This window comes from Suncus etruscus, chromosome 1 (genome assembly GCF_024139225.1).
Source record: "Suncus etruscus isolate mSunEtr1 chromosome 1, mSunEtr1.pri.cur, whole genome shotgun sequence".
NCBI classification, from domain to species: domain Eukaryota; kingdom Metazoa; phylum Chordata; class Mammalia; order Eulipotyphla; family Soricidae; genus Suncus; species Suncus etruscus.
The window spans coordinates 45,592,377-45,613,103 of NC_064848.1; the positions used below are offsets into that span (position 1 = coordinate 45,592,377).

The 20,727-nt window shown below is 37.5% G+C and overlaps 1 protein-coding gene and 1 non-coding gene across 2 annotated transcripts in view; both read left to right on the top strand.

Annotated features, from left to right (window-relative positions):
• Nucleotides 1–20,727, top strand: part of ADAMTSL1 (ADAMTS like 1) — a 503,362-nt gene that overhangs the window by 389,209 nt on the left and 93,426 nt on the right. Inside the window, 2 exon segments of the mRNA XM_049769401.1 lie at nt 9,564–9,692; nt 18,554–18,733. Of these exon segments, the coding sequence (XP_049625358.1) occupies nt 9,564–9,692; nt 18,554–18,733 (309 nt within the window).
• LOC126028572 (U6 spliceosomal RNA) lies at nt 14,855–14,957 on the top strand. The gene has a single exon (XR_007502447.1). It is a non-coding gene; the product is annotated as a U6 spliceosomal RNA (small nuclear RNA).

The window sequence follows — 20,727 nt, forward strand, 5'->3', positions numbered from 1 at the left end:
GTGTCTTTCATTTTTCTTAAAACCCATAGATGAGTGAGACCATTCTGCGTTTTTCTCTCTCTCTCTGACTTATTTCACTCAGCATAATAGATTCCATGTACATCCATGTATAGGAAAATTTCATGACTTCATCTCTCCTGACAGCTGCATAATATTCCATTGTGTATATGTACCACAGTTTCTTTAGCCATTCGTCTGTTGAAGGGCATCTTGGTTGTTTCCAGAGTCTTGCTATGGTAAATAGAGCTGCAATGAATATAGGTGTAAGGAAGGGGTTTTTGTATTGTATTTTTGTGTTCCTAGGGTATATTCCTAGGAGTGGTATAGCTGGATCGTATGGGAGCTCGATTTCCAGTTTTTGGAGGAATCTCCATATCGCTTTCCATAAAGGTTGAACTAGACAGCATTCCCACCAGCAGTGGATAAGAGTTCCTTTCTCTCCACATCCCCGCCAACACTGTTTATTCTCATTCTTTGTGATGTGTGCCATTCTCTGGGGTGTGAGGTGGTATCTCATCGTTGTTTTGATTTGCATCTCCCTGATGATTAGTGATGTGGAACATTTTTTCATGTGTCTTTTGGCCATGTGTATTTCTTCTTTGTCAAAGTGTCTGTTCATTTCTTCTCCCCATTTTTTGATGGGGTTAGATGTTTTTTTCTTGTAGAGTTCTGTCAGTGCCTTGTATATTTTGGAGATTAGCCCCTTATCTGATGGGTATTGGGTGAATAGTTTCTCCCATTCAGTGGGTGGCTCTTGTATCCTGGGCACTATTTCCTTTGAGGTGCAGAAGCTTCTCAGCTTAATATATTCCCATCTGTTAATCTCTGCTTTCACTTGCTTGGAGAGTGCAGTTTCCTCCTTGAAGATGCCTGTAATGTCCTGGAGTGTTTTGCCTATGTGCTGTTCTATATATCTTATGGTTTTGGGGCTGATATCGAGGTCTTTAATCCATTTGGATTTTACCTTTGTACATGATGTTAGCTGGGGGTCTAAGTTTAATTTTTTGCAAGTGGCTATCCAATTGTGCCAACACCACTTGTTGAAGAGGCTTTCCCTGCTCCATTTAGGATTTCCTGCTCCTTTATCAAAAATTAGATGGTTGTATCTCTGGGGAACATTTTCTGAGTATTCAAGCCTATTCCACTGATCTGAGGACCTATCCTTATTCCAATACCATGCTGTTTTGATAACTGTTGCTTTGTAGTACAGTTTAAAGTTGGGAAAAGTAATTCCTCCCATATTCTTTTTCCCAATGATTGCTTTAGCTATTCGAGGGTGTTTATTGTTCCAAATGAATTTCAAAAGTGTCTGATCCACTTCTTTGAAGAATGTCATGGGTATCTTTAGAGGGATGGCATTAAATCTGTATAATGCCTTGGGGAGTATTGACATTTTGATGATGTTAATCCTGCCAATCCATGAGCAGGGTATGCGTTTCCATTTCCGTGTGTCCTCTCTTATTTCTTGGAGCAGAGTTTTATAGTTTTCTTTGTATAGGTCCTTCACATATTTAGTCAAGTTGATTCCAAGATATTTGTTTGTGTGGCACTATTGTGAATGGGGTTGTTTTCTTAATGTCCATTTCATCCTTATTACTATTGGTATATAGAAAGGCCATTGATTTTTGTGTGTTAATTTTGTAGCCTGCCACCTTGCTATATGAGTCTATTGTTTCTAGAAGCTTTTTGATAGAGTCTTTAGGGTTTTCTAAGTAGAGTATCATGTCATCTGCAAACAGTGAGAGCTTGACTTCTTCCTTTCCTATCTGGATTCCCTTGATATCCTTTTCTTGCCTAATCGCTATAGCAAGTACTTCCAGTGCTATGTTGAATAGGAGTGGTGAGAGAGGACAGCCTTGTCTTGTGCCAGAATTTAGAGGGAAGGCTTTCAGTTTTTCTCCATTGAGGATAATATTTGCCACTGGCTTGTGGTAGATGGCCTTCACTATATTGAGAAAGGTTCCCTCCATTCCCATCTTGCTGAGAGTTTTGATCAAGAATGGGTGTTGGACCTTATCAAATGCTTTCTCTGCATCTATTGATATGATCATGTGGTTTTTATTTTTCTTGTTATTGATGTTGTGTATTATGTTGATAGATTTACGGATGTTAAACCAGCCTTGCATTCCTGGGATGAAACCTACTTGATCGTAGTGGATGATCTTCTTAACGAGGCATTGAATCCTATTTGCCAGGATTTTGTTGAGGATCTTTGCATCTGCATTCATCAGTGATATTGGTCTGTAATTTTCTTTTTTGGTAGCGTCTCTGTCTGGTTTAGGTATCAAGGTGATGTTGGCTTCATAAAAGCTATTTGGGAGTGTTTCTGTTTGTTCAATTTCATGAAAGAGTCTTGCCAAGATTGGCAGTAGTTCCTCTTGGAAAGTTTGATAGAATTCATTAGTGAATCCATCTGGACCTGGGCTTTTGTTTTTCGGCAGACATTTGATTACTGTTTTAATTTCATCAATGGTGATGGGGGTGTTTAGATATGCTACATCCTCTTCCTTCAACCGTGGAAGATTATAAGAGTCCAAGAATTTATCCATTTCTTCCAGGTTCTCATTTTTAGTGGCGTAGAGTTTTTCAAAGTAGTTTCTGATTACCCTTTGAATCTCTGTCATATCAGTAGTGATCTCTCCTTTTTCATTCCTGATACGAGTTATCAAGTTTCTCTCTCTCTCTTTCTTTGTTAGGTTTGCCAGTGGTCTATCAATCTTGTTTATTTTTTCAAAGAACCAACTTCTGCTTTCGTTGATCTTTCGGATTGTTTTTTGAGTTTCCACTTCGTTGATTTCTGCTCTCAGCTTTGTTATTTCCTCCTGTCTTCCTATTCTTGGGTCCTTTTGTTGATCATTTTCTAGTTCTATTAGCTGTGTCATTAAGCTACTCAGGTAAGCTCCTTCTTCCTTCCTGATGTGTGCTTGCAAAGCTATAAATTTTCCTCTCAGTACTGCTTTTGCTGTGTCCCATAAGTTCTGAGAGTTTGTGTCTTTATTGTCATTTGTTTCCAGGAACCTTTTGATTTCCTCCTTGATTTCATCTCGGACCCACTGGTTATTGAGCATGAGGCTGTTTAACTTCCAGGTGTTAAAGTGTTTCTTCTGAGTCCCTTTGGAGTTCACAAATAATTTCAGAGCCTTGTGGTCAGCGAAGGTAGTCTGCAAAATTTCTATCCTCTTGATCTTATGGAGGTATGTTTTATGTGCCAGCATGTAGTCTATCCTGGAGAATGTCCCATGTACATTGGAGAAGAATGTGTATCCAGGTTTCTGGGGGTGGAGTGTCCTATATATATCCACTAGGCCTCTTTCTTCCATTTCTCTCCTCAGGTCTAGTATATTCTTGTTGGGTTTCAGTCTGGTTGACCTGTCCAGTGTTGACAAAGCCGTGTTAAGGTCCCCCACAATTATTGTGTTGTTGTTGATATTATTTTTCAGATTTGTCAACAGTTGTATTAAATATTTTGCTGGCCCCTCATTCGGTGCATATATGTTTAGGAGAGTGAATTCTTCCTGCTCTACGTACCCCTTGATTAATATAAAATGTCCATCTTTGTCCCTTACAACCTTCCTGAGTATAAAGTTTGCATTATCTGATATTAGTATGGCCACTCCAGCTTTTTTATGGGTGTTGTTTGCTTGGATAACTTTTCTCCAGCCTTTTATTTTGAGTCTATGTTTGTTCTGACTATTCAGGTGCGTTTCTTGTAGGCAGCAGAAGGTTGGATTGAGTTTTTTGATCCATTTAGCCACTCTGTGTCTCTTAACTGGTGCATTTAGTCCATTGACGTTGAGAGAAAGAATTGTCCTGGGATTTAACGCCATCTTTATTTCAAAATTTGGTGTGTCTTTTGGGTAGTCTTGTCTTAGATTAGGTCTTTCCGTTTTTCTCTTAAGACTGGTTTTGTGTCTGTGAAGTTTCTGAGCTGTTTTTTGTCTGTGAAACCATGTATTCTTCCATCAAACCGGAAAGTGAGTTTTGCTGGGTATAGTATTCTGGGTGAAGCATTCATTTCATTCAGTCTTGTCACAATATCCCACCACTGCTTTCTGGCATTGAGTGTTTCTGGTGACAGGTCTGCTGTAAATCTCAGGGAAGCTTGCTTGAACATGATTTCCCCTTTTGATCTTGCTGTTTTCAGAATTCTGTCTCTATCTGTGGGATTTGTCATTGTGACTAGGATGTGTCTTGGGGTGGTTTTTCTGGGGTCTCTTTTGGTTGGTGCTCTTCGGGTATGCAGGATTTGATCACATATATTCTTTAGCTCTGGAAGTTTCTCTTTAATGATGTTCTTGACCATTGATTCTTCCTGGAAATTTTCTTCCTGGGTCTCTGGGACTCCAATGATTCTTAAGTTGTTTCTGTTGATCTTATCATAGACTTCTATTTTCGTCTGTTCCCATTCTTTGACTAATTTTTCCATTGTCTGCTCATTTGCTTTAAGTTTTTTGTCCAATCTCTCCTGCTGTATGGAATTGTTATGTATCTCATCTTCCACAGCACCAAGTCTATTCTCAGCTTCTGATACCCTGTCCCAGAGCTTATCCATTTTGTCATTCACTTCGTTTACTGACTTTTTCAGTCCTGTTAGTTGACATGTTATTTCAGTTTGGAGTTTTGTCATTTCTGCCTTCATATTTTCTTGGTTCTTATTAGTGTTCTGTTCAACTCGATCCATGGTTTCTTGGAGTCTGTTGAGCACCTTCCATATTGCTAGTCTAAAGTCCTTATCTGAGAGGTTGATTAGTTGTTCAGTCATTATCTGGTCCTCAGAATTGTCATCTTCATTCTCTATGTCTGATGCTGGCCTGCGTTGTTTCCCCATTGTCACACTTGTATTGTGGGTTTTTCTACGTGTTGTGGTGGTATTCCTTGTCTATATGATGTAGGCAGCACACTCCTCTGGCTCCTCCCTTTCTGGATGGGCTGACTTGCCTCTAAGGGAGGGGAGTCCTCCGTGGATGAAGCCTCACACTGGGTCAAATCTTAGGCCCGAGCATGCAACAGAGAAGACAGTCCAGAGAGAAATGTTTGCTTCTGTGATATAGCGCCGTTCTTAGTGTGATTTTTCCTTCTTGTTGCAATGGAGTTCTTTCCTTAGAAAGAGTGCACGGCCGCGTAGCGAAGCGGAGCGGCAGTGCTCCTCTGAGCCTCTTTTTGCCCCACTCGCAAGAGTTTCACGCAAGAGGACAGTAGACAGACATAGACAGGTCACACTCACAGTCTTTCACAGTTGAGCCCCACTGGGCCGGTGTACTTTCGCGGATTTTCCCCGCCTGGTGTCACACACAGGGAGCCGGCTTTCGCCCAGATAGCATTGTTATCTCTTCCCGAATGTAGTTTCTTTGGAGTTAGCTTCCAGGGCTCTGAGGAGAGCTTCCAGAGTTCAGGAAAGACAGAGAAGGGTCAGCACTCTGCCTGGAAACCCCCACCTGCAGCCTTTTCTCACTCACTCACTGGCTCGCTGGGTAGCTCCCGAATGTAGTTTCTTTGGGGTTCACTTCCCAGGGCTCTGAGGAGAGCTTCCAGAGTTCAGGAAAGACAGAGAAGGGTAGGACAGGGCTCCCCGTGAGCAAAGGTTTAATGTCCAGAAAATACAGATGTCTGATATTTAACAGTGAAAAAATTAACTTTGTTATTAAAAATTGTCAAATAAAACTGTCAAATTCCTGAAATAGTTTATCACAAGTAATCATGGTATTAAGATGGTGTATAAGCATATGGAAAAATATTTAAAATCAGTGATTAGGAAAATGAAAATTAACATTACGGAGAGCTGTCTAGACACATCTGTCAGATGACTACAGTGAAACTAATGGCAAACCAAACACTGGCAAGTGCACAGTAAAACTAGATCATGCACATGTCAGTGATAGAGGGAATTTAACACCAAACAACCATTCTAGAAGGATAATTCAATGACTTTTTTTAAATGTGTTTAGAGAAATAATAGAGTATATGAAGAGCTTGCCTTGCACAAAGTCAAAAGTTTTGGTTTCCAGCACGGCTTATGGTCCGCCTCCCCCAAAGCACTCCAGAAGTGTTTCTGAGCCATAAATACAGCTAAGTGCGACCCTAAACCCCCATCAAAGAATAATAATGAAAAACTTTAATTTGAAAAATCACATAACTGTTATCTAGCAACAAATTGCCTACCAAATGCATTCCTAAGAATTCATCTAAGAGAAATGAAACATTGACAAAAAATTTGCACAGGAAAAACAATCCCATTCACATTAGTGTCACACAAACTCAAATATCTTGAAGTGAACTTAACTAATTAGGTGAAGGACCTATGCAAAGAAAACTACAAAAGATTGCTTCAAGAAATAAAAGAGGACACAAGGAAATGGAGTCACATACCCTGCTCATGGATTGGCAGGATTAATATCATTAAAATGGCAATACTTCCCAAAGCATTGTACAGATTTAATGCAATCCCTCTTAAGATACCCTTGAAATTTATCAAAAAAGTGGATCAAACACTCCTGAAATTCATTTGGAACAATAAACACCCTTGAATAGCTAAAGCAATCCTTGGGAAAAGGAATATAGGAGGCATAACTTTCCCCAATTTTAAATTATATTACAAAGCAATAGTTATTAAACAGTATAGTATTGGAATAAAGACAGACCCTCAGATCAGTGGGATAGAATGAGTATTCAGAGAATGTTCCCAAAACATACAATCAATCTTTGATAAAGGAGCAAAAACTGAAAATGGAGCAAGGAAAGCCTCTTCAACAAGTGGTATTGTCACAACTGGTTAGCCAGTTGAAAATAAAAAGCGAACTTCGACACCCATCTAACACCATGTACAAAGGTCAAATTCAAATGGATTAAAGACCTTGATATCAGGCCTGAAACCTAAGGTTTATAGAACAAAACATAGGTAAAACTCTCCATGACATAGAGACTAAAGGCATCTTCAAGGAGGAAACAGTGCTCTCCAAACAAGCGGAAGCAGAGATAAATGATGGAAGTATATTAAGCTGAGAAGCTTCTGCACCTCAAAGGAAATAGTGCCTGGGATACAAAAGCCACTCACAAAATGGGAGAAACTATTCACCCAATACCCATCAGACAAGGGATTAATATCTAAAACATATAAGGCACTGACAAAACTTAACAAGAAAAACATATCTAACCCCATCAAAAAATGGGGAGAAGAAATGAACAGACACTTTCTCAAAGAAGAAATACAATGGCCAAACAACTCATAAAAATATGCTCCACATCACTAATCATCAGGGAGATGCAAATCAAAACAACAGTGAGGTACCATCTCTTGCCACAGAGACTGGCACACATCACAAAGAGCAAAAACAATCATTGCTGGCAGGAATGTGGAGAGAAAGGAACTCTCATTCACTGATGGTGGGAATGCCTTCTAGTCTAGCCTTTATGGAAAACAATATGTAGATTCCTCAAAAAACTGGATATTGAGCTCCCATATGATTCAGCTATACCACACCTAGGGTCATACCCTAGGAACACAAGAACACAATATAAAAATGCCTTCCTCACATCAATATTCATTGCAGTACTATTGCTAATAGCCACACTCTGGAAACAACCAAATGCCCTTTGACAAATGAATGGCTAAAGAAATTGTGGCACATATATGCAATGAAATATTATGCAGCCATCAGAAGAGATGAAGTCATGACATTTTCCTATACATGGATATACATGGAATCTATTATGCTGAGTAAAATAAGTCAGAGGGAGATAGATATACAAAGAATAGTCTCACACATCTATGGCTTTTAAAAAAAATTAAGGACATTATTGTAATAATGCCTAGAGACAATAGAGATGAGGGCTAGAAGGACTCAATATGAAGCTCACCACAAAGAGTAGAGGTGCAGTTGGAGAAATAATTATACTAACAACTATCATGACAATCTTTTTTTTTTTTCATTTTTGGTTTTTAGGCCACACCCCACTGGTTGTGGAGTAACCGCTCAGGTGTGCTCAGAAATTGCTCCTGGCTTGAAGGACCATATGGGATGCTGGGGGATAGAACCGTGGTTCATCCTAGGCTAGCACGGGCAAGGCAGATGCCTTACTGCTTGCTCCACTGGTCCTGTCCCATAGTATCATGACAATCTTAATAAGTTAGAGAAGTAGAATGCCTCTCTCAAATACAGGCAAGGGTTAGGAAGGTGGGGGGGGGCATCGGTGGGGGGAATGTTGCACTGGTGAAGAGGGGTGTTCTGTTTATGAAACCCAACTACAATCATGCTTGTAATCATGGTGCTTAAATAAAGATTTTATATATAAAATTTTATATAAAAAACACAGAGATGTTTCTAGTAACTTAATTTGAATTGCTCTAATATGGGAAGAACCTAATCGACTTCCACAGGTAAATGAATAAACAGTGATACAGCCATACCTTAGAATATTGCCCCAAAATAAAAAAGGAACAAACTACTGAAATAAGTTATTATTGTGCCACAATGAAACCTAGAAGACTCTCCAGAGATGTTTTCTAAGAGAAATAAAAAAGGTTACATACTATATCATTCCATTTATACATCATTCTTAAAATCACAAGATTATAGAAACAGAGAGAAGAATAACAGTTACAAAAATAAATGTGTAGTTTGCTTTTAAAAAAAGATAGATATTTGTAGTGATGAAACTATTCTTTTACTGTCAATGTCCTGATCATGGTATTGTATTCCTATTTGGTAAATATTTCAACTATTCACTGGGATAAACTAGATAATACACAGGACTGCTCTGTGTTGTTTCTTTAAACATGTGAAACTACAATTATCTTTTTTTTTTCGGGTTTTTTTTTTTGGTTTTTGGGTCACACCCGGCAGTGCTCAAGGTTTACTCCTGGCTCTATGCTCAGAAATCGCCCCTAGCATGCACAGGGGATCATATGGGATGCTGGGATTCGAACCACCATCCTTCAGCATGAAAGGCAAACACCTTACCTCCATGCTATCTCTCCGGCCCCTACAATTATCTTAAAGTAGAACATTTCTCTCTCTCTGTTTGTTTTTTTTAAAAAGGGCCTTAAACTTGAATTAGTTATCTATTAGTGAAAAAGGCTCAAGCCTTCTGAGCTTCCTGGATACAGTGTTCTAACTTCATGCCCTCCCATCTTGATTTTGTTTCTTAAATTTTTACAGTAAAAATATTATTCAAAAAATACTGATAAAAATTTTACAGTGGGGCCAGAGAGATAGCATGGAGGTAAGGCATTTGCCTTACATGCAGAAGGATGGTGGTTTGAATCCCGGCATCCCATATGGTCCCCTGTGCCTGCCAGGAGCAATTTCTGAGCATAGAGCCAGGAGGAACCCCTTAGCGTTGCCGGGTATGACCCAAAAACTTAAAAAAAAATTACAGTAAATGATTGAGCTGGTGGAATACTTTCTATCAGGCAATGATGATACTTTCAAATGAAAATATTGCTGGGGGAAATGCCTGGATACACCAGTTGTTCACTGTTGGACATTTGTGTTTCAAGGGACTATCTCAAGTCTAATATGCCTCTAGTTATTATGGTCTAAATCTTAGTTTCCTTTTCCTTTCAGGAAAGCCACTAGTAAAAACCTCACAGATGACTGTGATCAACACTAAAGAGCCTGAAATCACAGTTGATGTGGGAAGCACCATCAAAACTATTCGGGGAGTTAACGTGACAATTAACTGCCAAGTTGCAGGTGAGAAATTCATTCATGTGTTAATTCATTTGCCAAAACATTAATGTATACTGTGCTAGGTTAGGGAATAAAAAGATAAATATAAATTCTCTTTTAGATATTCATGTCCAGTGTAAAGCTAAGGTACAAATTTTGAAAATTGCTAAAAAAAAGTTTTGGTATGAATGTGATTGTGACAAAAAAAAAGTTTGATTATTAAGTCTTACCTTTACACATTGATAGAGTGCACAAAAATGTAAGAAATGGGTACTCCAAATGAATAAACTGTGAGAAAATTTATAAAATTAAGAAAGAATATAAGGGAACAGTGTATTCTTTGGTGTGGCTGATACCTAGGATGGAGAAATTGATATAGAAGGGCTTTTGCTTTAATTAGATGAATGACAACTGCATACTAAAAGACTTTCAATGCTTGGCCAAGGAGTTCAAACAAAGGTAGTTACAGTTTAATTTTAGAGAGATATCCTTCTAGAAAAGTAAATCACCAGCAGTTCATAAAATGGAATGAAGAAAGTAAATACCACTACTGAGAAAAGGCACCAAAGTAGTTTAGAGGAAAGATTTTAAGAACCTGAACACAGTGTAGTGGTGGTGGAAAGGTAAGAAGAGAGGAATGATGTCAAACAAAAATGAATGTTCCTCGGAGAGGAACTTGAAGAAGAAGAAAACAGGAGTCATTAAGAAAAACAGCTAAGGCTGTTGGGAGTAGTGACATGAACCTTGCCCTCTCTTAGGTCCTGCAAACTCAGGAGCTTAACGAATAATAAAATTATAGTGAATTGAAGTAGTGGACAGTAGAAGTTGGCTTTAATTGAGAAACAAAGATGACCAAATAAAGCACAACCGATATTTTACCCTTCCCATCCAATAATACTAGCTTGTAATGTCTACCCAGAAGATTTTTATTCCCACAGTAATTAGAAAACATTATTTTAGCCTGGGCCCAGATGCAGTCTCCATCTATGTCTTCCTAATATATGCCTTGCTATATATATTAGCAGGATTACCTTAACCCGTGCTCCCATGTTATCCAAATCTATAGAATAAGCAAGTAGTTTAGACTTCCCTTTGAATGTTTCTCCATCTTCTATCAGCTCCATTATCATGGGTATCCTCCATTTGATTTATAATGCCAAAATAACACATTTTGAAATAAGCAAGAAGATCTTAATCTAGAATGTGTTGCTTCCAAAGAACAGCCTGCTCTATCTGAATTATTAGGTAGCTCCAGAAAATTAGATACATTAATCTGTCATCATATATTAGGTTCTTCTTTGCTCTAGCCATCCAACTTTATGAAGTCTTCTGGAAATAGTTCCTTCAGGCCTGCATTTCCATATAGGGAGGGAGACAAGAATCTCTGACAGATTGAGTGAGTTGCCCTTCTTTTTATATATAAATAGATCCTTTAATTGAATCACTGTGAGATACACAGTTACAAAGTTGTTCATGATTGAGTTTTGTTATGCAGTATACAATACTATGTACCACTGCACTAATGAATAAGATAGTCTTCACCCCATCGCTCTGAACATATTATAGACTTACACTTTCACAGATTTAACTTCACATCTTGTATATATATATTGAACTCACCATGTCTACAACATCATCATCACCAAAAATACTCTGCTCATTCTTCCATTCTTCTCTTTTCTGGCTACTCACTACCATATTTTTATCAAGTCTAGGAGTAAATTCTGTTGATTTGATCATTTGTCTGCTTTAATTATTTATAGTTCACACATTAAAGAAATCATCTTGTAATTGTTTTTACTTTATTTTATTTAGCATAATTACTTCAGGATCCATCTATTTTGTCACAAAGGACAGTTTCATCTTTATAATGTCAGAGTCTTATTTCATGAGGCATATATTCAATAGTTTTTTTTATTCAGTTATTCACATAAAAACCACATTGCTTAAATGTTTTGAATATTTTGAATTATTCTTAAAGGAAGAATTTTCCTTTTTCTTCTTTTTTTCTTTATTATTTTTTATTTGGAAGTCATACCTGGATGTGCCGAAGGCTTATTCCTTGTGAAGCACAGGATATCATATTATATGGGGTGCCATAAACAAAGTAAGCACTTAGATCAGCAAATACAAGGCAAGATTCCACCCACTATGCTATATATTTCTGCCCCTCTTTCTGGAATTTTTTTTGGTTTGGGAACCACACTAGGAAGTATTTAGAGGTTACTCCTAGCTATATACTCAGAAATTACTACTGGGATGACAGGGAGCAAAACTGGGTTGGCCGAATGCCATGCTGTAGAGAGATGTTGTGCTATCTCTCCAGCCCACTTATGGAAAAATTTCAATGACCACTTAATAACTTAATTTGAAATAGCATAATTTGCATAAAGAAATTCATCCATATGTGTCCAACATGTTGACATTCATTAAATTTTTATATATGTATGCTTTTAACTTATAAAATGCAAGCTCACAAATTATTTTCTAATCTTAAGCATAAAATATATTAAGTAATGAGTATTTTGAGGCTTTATATTTTAGAAAGTAATAGAATCTACTATACACTTCCCACAAATAATATGTAGTATTTGAATTCAGAAGACTAAATAAGAGATAATGGTTAAAGGAAGAAGGACTGTTTCCCAAAATTAGTGTGCAAAGGCCTGAGGCAGAATGAACATGCACATTCTAAGTTCTGAAATGTGAATAGTGGCTAGGAGGTAGATGAGGGAGTAGGCATGGGTTCCATTATTTGGGTTTTCATGGACTATGGTATAGTTTGAGATTTTAACCTAAGTACAGAGAAAGTTTTTGAAAGACATACTCAGAATAAAATTGTTGAACTAATGATATAGAAATAAATCATCAAGGTATCAGTGGTTTTCTGTACATTATTTAAAGTAAACTAGACTCTCATAACATTATATCTCAGTATATAAAATATCAAATGTAATCGAAATTATTATTGTTTGCCACAGAACCCAAAGATTATCCCTGGTCAATTCCCCCATTGATTTATTCAGATTGTAGATCAGCCTCTCAAAGTCTCATCATTAAATCTAGCCTGCCACTCAAAAGATTAAGTGAACTTAATGTAGAGGATAGTTTTTAAGGATCACATGTAGAAGAAACACACTGTATTGTTCTTACAACCCCTCTTCTCCTCTCTGCTCATAACAACCACAGATGATGAAAAATGTAGTCCAGCTAGTACCCAGAAAAAGAAGGAAATGGGTTTTGTGTACTTCTATCAGTACTACTACAATCATTGTGGAGAAGTATGGAATGCTAAAAATCTCCTTTCCTGGCTTCTGTGGTATTTTTAGAATAATTTCAAAAGTGTATATCTGAGTTACTACATTCTTTCCCTTTTTGCACTAAGGCATCAGGAAAGCTTCTTAAGTGCCTCTTGTCAAGCACCTTTCAGTGGATGCTCTACCTCAACATGTTGACAAGCTGCCATGGCAGAAGCTATTTCCAAATATAACAAATAATCTAGCTAACAAAAAATTCTTCCTGGGATTTCTAAAATAATATTATAGCACCACCCTACCTGGTGACTGAGTGAAGATTAAATACACTGATATTTATAATCATATTAAGTTACAAGCTATTATGACCAGACTCATGTATTGATCTTTTTAAGCAACAGGCAAAGCATTGTGTTGTTGATAAGATAAGCCAGATAGGTGGACAAGTAATGCTAGTCATTTTTCTTTCTTTTATTTTTAGACATAAAGCATACCAGAAATTTTATGTGTGGAACCTATTCAGGAATTTGTCAACAACAAAGCTTTGACTTTGTTCTATGATAAAGTATATTTTCTGTCACTTTTTCTGAATACTTTTTCTGTTTAAGGTACTATTACCTAACAACATATTAGAAAAAGAATTATTTTTTTCTACAACACGGTAAGAAGAGAGTTAGCAAAGCTATTATATTGGATTCTATGTTTTCCTAATTATAATCTTAGGGTCAAAATAATAGGATATAGGTTAATTATTAAAGTGAAAAGCATTAGATATTGAGATATAGGACAGTGGGGAAAATGTTTATATGTAGCCAACTTAGGTTTAATCCTGGGCACTACATATGGACATACGGTCTTTTGAGTATCTCTAGAAGTGATCCTGAGTGCAGAGCAAGGAGTAAGACATGAATGCAGTTGAGTGTAACCCCTCCATAGAAAGGAATAGAACACAAAGTATTCAACAATCCAGAAATATGTGCAATTATTCAGATCTTGTATATGGAGGCAATCTGATAAAAAGGCAAGCAACACTGTGTACTCATTAAACTGGGGATCAGTGGAATCAAATGTAAGAGCTTGGATTCCTACCCTGTCATTTTTCAATGATGGCCAAGTAATGAAGAATAGCAAAAAACAAGTGTTCTATCTGTATACATTCAAGAATTTTTTTGTTTTTGTTTTTGGGCCATACCTGGTGACATTCAGGGGTTATTTCTGGCTATGCACTCAGAAATAGATCCTGGCTTGGGAGACCATATGGGACACCAGGGAATCGAACCGAGGTCTGTTCTAGGGCAGTTTAGCATGCAAGGCAAGTGCCATACCACTTGTGCCACTGCTTCAGCCCCACATATGAGAATTTAAGTATTGTCACTTTAGGCAGTATTAGTCTTGATGAATTCTACTTTTCTCATCAGTGAAATGGAATTAATAATAACATATCAGAGGATCACTGTAAGAAAAAACATGATAATTTATAAAGTGCTTGTATTATAGGAAATGCTCGATTGATGTTGCTCTCCTTTTAATACATTTAGGAGTTTTTCTTAAATATCCCCTAACCAGTGTTTTTCAATGCACAAGTGTGCTGAACATCAATAATAGGCATATGCAACTGATACTTTTAAGACACTCTGCTATTTCCAAAAGTTGATTTTCAAAAGTGTCCCTGTTACCTCGTTAATTTTTCTCTTTCTTTTTTCTGACCGTTTGAAATGTCAGAGTCAGTCTGACTAGTACCAGAAAGATTCAGAAGCACCTTTTAGGTACAACTCTCTGTATGGGGTTCAAAGTACCAGGCTGGAAGCCTTCCCAATCCCCACCAAAAATAATAAAACCAAAATTATCTTTATCTGCAGATTTATTATGCTGACAGATCCATACTTGAGTGCACATAGGAGAAGTTCTCCAATACATAAAAAAACTATTATTGTGCTCACTTTGGCAGCACATATACTAAAATTGGAACGATACTGAGATTAGCATGGCCCCTAAACAAGGATGACACCAAATTCATGAAGCATTTCATATTTAAAAAAAAACTATTATTATAGGATTTCTTTTCCCTTTGCTTTGTCATTTCTGTGACATTTTTACTAAAACTCGAGGTTGCTTCTCTTTTTCTTTAAGGTTTCCTAAACATTTCTGTTTCTCCCCCAATGAACCCTAATTTATCAGCCCTTTTGTTAAATATTCAGTCTTGTCTTATAAATCCAACTATTTTCATGGATGTGTGAAGCTAAGAGAAATGAAAGAAACATTAACCACTTCTGGGGAAAATGAGAAATGATTACCTGAGTTCTCTACCTCTCTGTCCTCCACCTCTCTCTTCATACTCTTTCTCTCTCTTCTTTCATCATTCTATATCTCTTACCTATGACTACTGCCTTGCAGGTACACTGACCCAGAGCAAAGGAGAGACTGATGAGAGCAGGGATCCTGCTGCAGGATGTTTGGACTACACAGAAAAAGTCCCATGATTCTATTTTTTGGAAATATGCACTCCTTACCAGTTCAGTCATGGAGACAGTATCCATTTCTTCATTAGTCATATTCTTATGTTGTATATTAAGGACCCTTTAGTTCAGTTACCTGGCTCTCTTTTGCTCTATAACAGATTTAATTCATCTTAGGATACATGTCCTAGTTAGTCCTATCCATAAGTCTTCCTCAAAGATGACAAGTATGAGTAATCTGTAGCACTCCTTCCCACCCCCACACATATACACCTCACCCCACAAAAAAATCCTTGTAGAAATTGATTTGCCGACTCTCATTTCCCTTGTTCTTTCTAAAGAGAAGAGAATGGTGTTTTCTTTATTTTATTTTACAGAAACATTTTGAATGCTTTGGTAGCATTCAAAGGTGATGCTGATTTTGTATGTATGTATGTATGTATGTATGTATGTATGTATGTGTGTATGTATGTATGTAAAAGCTGAGCTCAGGGTCCAAAATTCAGAATGGCATGACCAGACTAGACATAATGATGCTCTTGCTCACTCTAGTGGTGCAGCAATGAAAAGTCAGTTTCTCTACTTCTCACCTGTATCATTCCTCCAGGTATATTGAAAGATCATGCCAGGTAAGCCTTTCTCATGCACTTAAGCATCAAATGTCACAGTTTGCCTCTCGCTTATGGACAGGGGGACCGAAGATTATCCAGTCTTTAACTCCCTCAGATTTTACTACCTTCTCCAACCAGTTTTCTCATTATGAGATTTTTCATCTAATTCAAGTACACCTTGAATTATGAGTACATTTTAATTAAGAGAACCTGTGAATAACTCCTATCCCCTTCCCCCCAAAGAGAAAAAGAACTTTTTGGTTCCTTGCAAATGCTTTGGCCACAAACTAGGTGTAGAAAATCTCTTCTAAGGCAGCAGAGTAGCCAAAACACTGAATTCAAACATGGTAGCTCATTGTTAGTGAGGAAACTTGAGAGCACACTCCCACCCCACCTTACATCCTGCCACTGAGAATGCAGAAACAGCAACTGCCTAAGGAGGGACCATATTATGAGTTTTTGAGTTGGATGATACCAATTAGACTGCTAAAGAATATTTATGGACAAATAGCAGACATAGAGCTTATTTCATACAGGGCTTTCTATTCTCAACAATTGGTCACCCTTAAAGAGAAACTCCACCCTTGGCCCCAATGGTAAAAACTCAACCCAAACTCAAGAAAAGCTAAGGACAAATGTTATCACTCTTGCCTGCTTCTGGCTTTAGCAACATTTACTAAGATAGGACCATCTAACTCTGCCCTGGATATGTGTCTAAAAGTTCTCTGTGTAAACTTTGTAAGCTTAGTCAGCAGGTTAGATGATACATGGGGACGGCTCTTTCTGTTCCCTGGAGGTTTGTGGGATTAATATTGCAGACTTCATGTCTTCCTATTTATTTAGAAATCTGCTTCTTATAGAGTCTCAGCAGTCCTTCTCAGAAGGCGTAACCAAGGATGGGGTTTGTAAGCCTGCATTTCAGTCACAGGGAAAATCACCTGTGGAGTTAATACTTTCCATCTATCTAGATGTTATAATAAAATATCATATCCTGGAAGGAATAAACAACAGACATTTATTTCTCACCATTCCAGTGACTGGGAATTTCAGGATCAAATTCATTCAGTTCCTATTGTACATGAGTTGTGGAGACCACACCCAAAAGTACACAGCAGCAACCGTGGCTATTCTGGTAATGTTGGCAAATGGCTCATGTGAACTGAGGAATTAAAATAGGGATCCTGGGGCCAAAGTGGTGGTCCAGTGGTAGGGCATTTGCCTTGCACACAACTGACCTAGGACGGACCATGATTTGATCCCCCAGCATCCCATACAGTCCCCCAAGCCAGGAGTGATTTCTGAGCACAGGGCCAGGAGTAACCCCTGAGTGTCGCTGGGTGTGCCCCCCCCCCAAAAAAAATAAAATAAAATAAGGATCCTGGACCCTGATGAAGACTCTTCACTGACTTGAATACAGTTATAATTCTGCTGTGCCCTCATAGTGTACAGAAAGAGATCTCACAGTCTAGTGTCCTTCTTTGTGGGTACTGACATCAGAAGCTTCTTTGTAAGACCACACTTAGACCAAAATACTTCCAAAGTTCCACCTTCCTACTCTCACCTCATTAAAGCTTAGAATTCTAAGTCTAGAAAAGGACACAGCACCATCACACTGCTAAAAAGCAAAGCCCAATTTTCAAGGACAAGTATCCCATCCCTATACACATTCACACATTCTCTCTCTCTCTCTCTCTCTCTCCACCATTGAGAATGCAGGAACAGCAAGTACCTAAGTACTTTCCTTCCTCTCTTTCTTTCTCTCTCTCCCCCTCTCTCTCTCTCACACACACAGTAAACTTGGATTGAGGAAGATGTGGTGTACTTTATTTGATATTTTTATTGCATTACTAATGCACAGTTTAATATTCTCTTATCCTAAGAAAATACAATCTTCAAAATAATATAGTAGTATGTATGGTGTAAACTCTGGTAATGATCCAGTAACTTTTGTTTTATCTAATTTATAGGCATGTGTAGATGTATTTTATAGATTTTGAGTTTTTATTGACATACACAGAAAATTACACATATAGCAATGGTACTAAGGATGAGAAATGAGATTATATGTGGCCCAGCTACTTTTCTCCCATTGAAGGAATCAATTCCTTGATAACTAGCATATAGAATGATGGTTCAGGTTTTGTTTTTACTTCAAGAAATTGAATTATTTGTGTATTTCTGTATCTAACTTGATTACACAACGTAATATCTTTTTCATGTAGTTGTTGATGATTTTAATGTGTAGATTTTTCTTATTTTAGTACATTTTTTTTCTCAAAAGAGCTATGGCATATCCCTTCTCATCTTGGAAGTCCCTTTTGCCAACTACTTGCTTCCTTTTCCTTTAAATGACTTCCTTCCTGCCTCATCAGTATACACTTTAAACAGGAAAGAATCAAAAGACAACTATGTTAGAGGCATTGTTTAGTTTGGCAATAGCATGGTAGAAGACGCCCAGGCAGATGCTTCCTGAAGAACACAACAGAATTGCAAAAGGTTTATAATTGTCTCTTCTGGAATCACCTGAATATGTTTGTCTGATGAGTTTTTCTTTTTCTTCGTAGGTGTACCTGAAGCTGAAGTCACTTGGTTCAGGAACAAAAGCAAACTGGGCTCTCCTTTCCGTCTGCCTGAGGGCTCCTTGCTGCTTACAGATGTGTCCTCCTCCCATCAGGGCTTGTACACTTGCAAGGCTGCCAATATGCACGGAGAGTTGATTGAGAACACCCAGCTACTGATACTCGGTAAACAGCTCAAGGCTCTTTGGGCTATCTACCCATCTCTTCTCTTTCCTGATTCTATTAAGTCTGTAAAGGTAAAATCATGGGCCAGAATGATAATACAGAAGTGGAGGGCAGCCATAATTATATTCTCAGCACCATACATGATCCCCCAGTACATTGCCAGAAGAAATCCCTAAGCACCAATCCATGAGTAAGCCCTGAGCAGTAATAGATATATCTAAAAAAAAATCAATATAAGATCAATAATCCTGGTTTTCCCCTATTTATGCCTTGTTAGTGTAAAGAATTGAGGTAAGGGAGAGATCTTTTTTGAACTGGGTTCTAGCACATACTGTATGACCTTGAATAAACTATTTAAATAATTTTACTAAACCTTATTTTCTAATCTTGTGGAATAATGCTCAAAATAGGAAGGAGAAAAGTGGACAAAGATTATAGGGGTAAAACTGATTCTTTCTATATTAAGTCCTTCTTTGAGAATCAGAGAGATGACTCCCTCCAGAAACATATAGATGACTTCCTCCAGAAACATTCATACATGCAAATTTTTTCATGCACTATTAGGAAGTATATAACGTTGTTCATCTAGAGACCAAAATCTGTGGTGATCTTCCCTTAATCTGTTCAGGCAACTTTTCACAAAATGACATAAAATAAGTAGCTTTTGCACAATAGAAAAAATCTATTTTCATATTTCTGGCAAGTTGATAATTCATTGTGATTGTCTGATCCATTGCTGGTAAAGGTCTTCACCCAGGTTGCAGACTGAAGGCTTCTTGCTTTGTCCTCATCTGGCAAAAGGAATGAACTCAACTCTCTGAAGCCTTTTTTTCAATAGAGCTGATCTCAGTCATGAAAATTTCTCCCTCAAGATCAATCAAGTCTCATTAAACCCCCTACCAGTATCATCCCTTGATTGGGTTAGTATTTCAACATGACTTTGGAAATGCACAAATATTTAGAAAAAAATACCTCCCAAACATAAAAATCCTTTGTTTTAAGAATCTAACAGAATTTTTGGCATAAAGGTTTGGATGGATACACACCCAGTGAATACTCAGAGCTTACTTCTGGCATAGCTCTTTGGGGTACTCAAGGGAATCGTCTGAAATGCTGGGGACCAAGCCCAGTTCAGCTGCTTATAAGGAAAGTGCCCTACCCATTGTACTATTGCTACAGTCCAAAAATAATTAAAAAAAATAACAGCATGATGTCTGTGAATCATTCAATGTATAATTTTTTCTCATTGTTAGATTCAGCCATGTTGTAACTCATTACTCTTTTTGTTTTCATAGACTAGAGTACTTTGCTCTCTCCTCCAGAGAAATTCGTAAAGATGAGGGGAAAAAGAATTGTTTTTATTATATGTTCAAGCAATTATTATTAAAGCATATATGGTAGCTTTCTCATAAATAAAAAGCTATAATTGTAGGGGAAAAACGCAAAAATATGAGAAATATGAATTATCCCATGCTACACATATATATTCATATACCTACACTATGAACTTCCTCAAGAAAAATAATTAAACTTTTTATTTGTGTGTACACAAATTAAGTTGATGGTATGCCATTGCATAAAGTCTCTAGGTCTTCCCCATTCAAATTTTAGAAAGGTCTCTATGGGATTTTAATCTCACTAGTGGTTTTTATAAACCCTCAGTTATCTTAAAAGGCACAGAAATCAGTGTGGTGAAGAGTGTCATCTGTTGTGTTGGGTTTCATCTTACTGAGCTTCCAGTCTGAAGTCTGAAGCCCAGAGACTTTTGCCCCACACTGAGTTACAAGTTTACTGATGGGCTTTATCTCTCTTTAATAACCCTTTTTTGTCACCTCTGCTAACAGAATTGGAAGACTAAGATATGTAGCTGCTACTGCAGCTTTGCCAATGAAGTATGTATATTCTATGAGTCAGTTCTTGCAGCATTCCAATTCTAATACAGTGTGACGGTGAACATGGTATTTGAAGAGCATAATGTCTTTTTGTAATCAAGC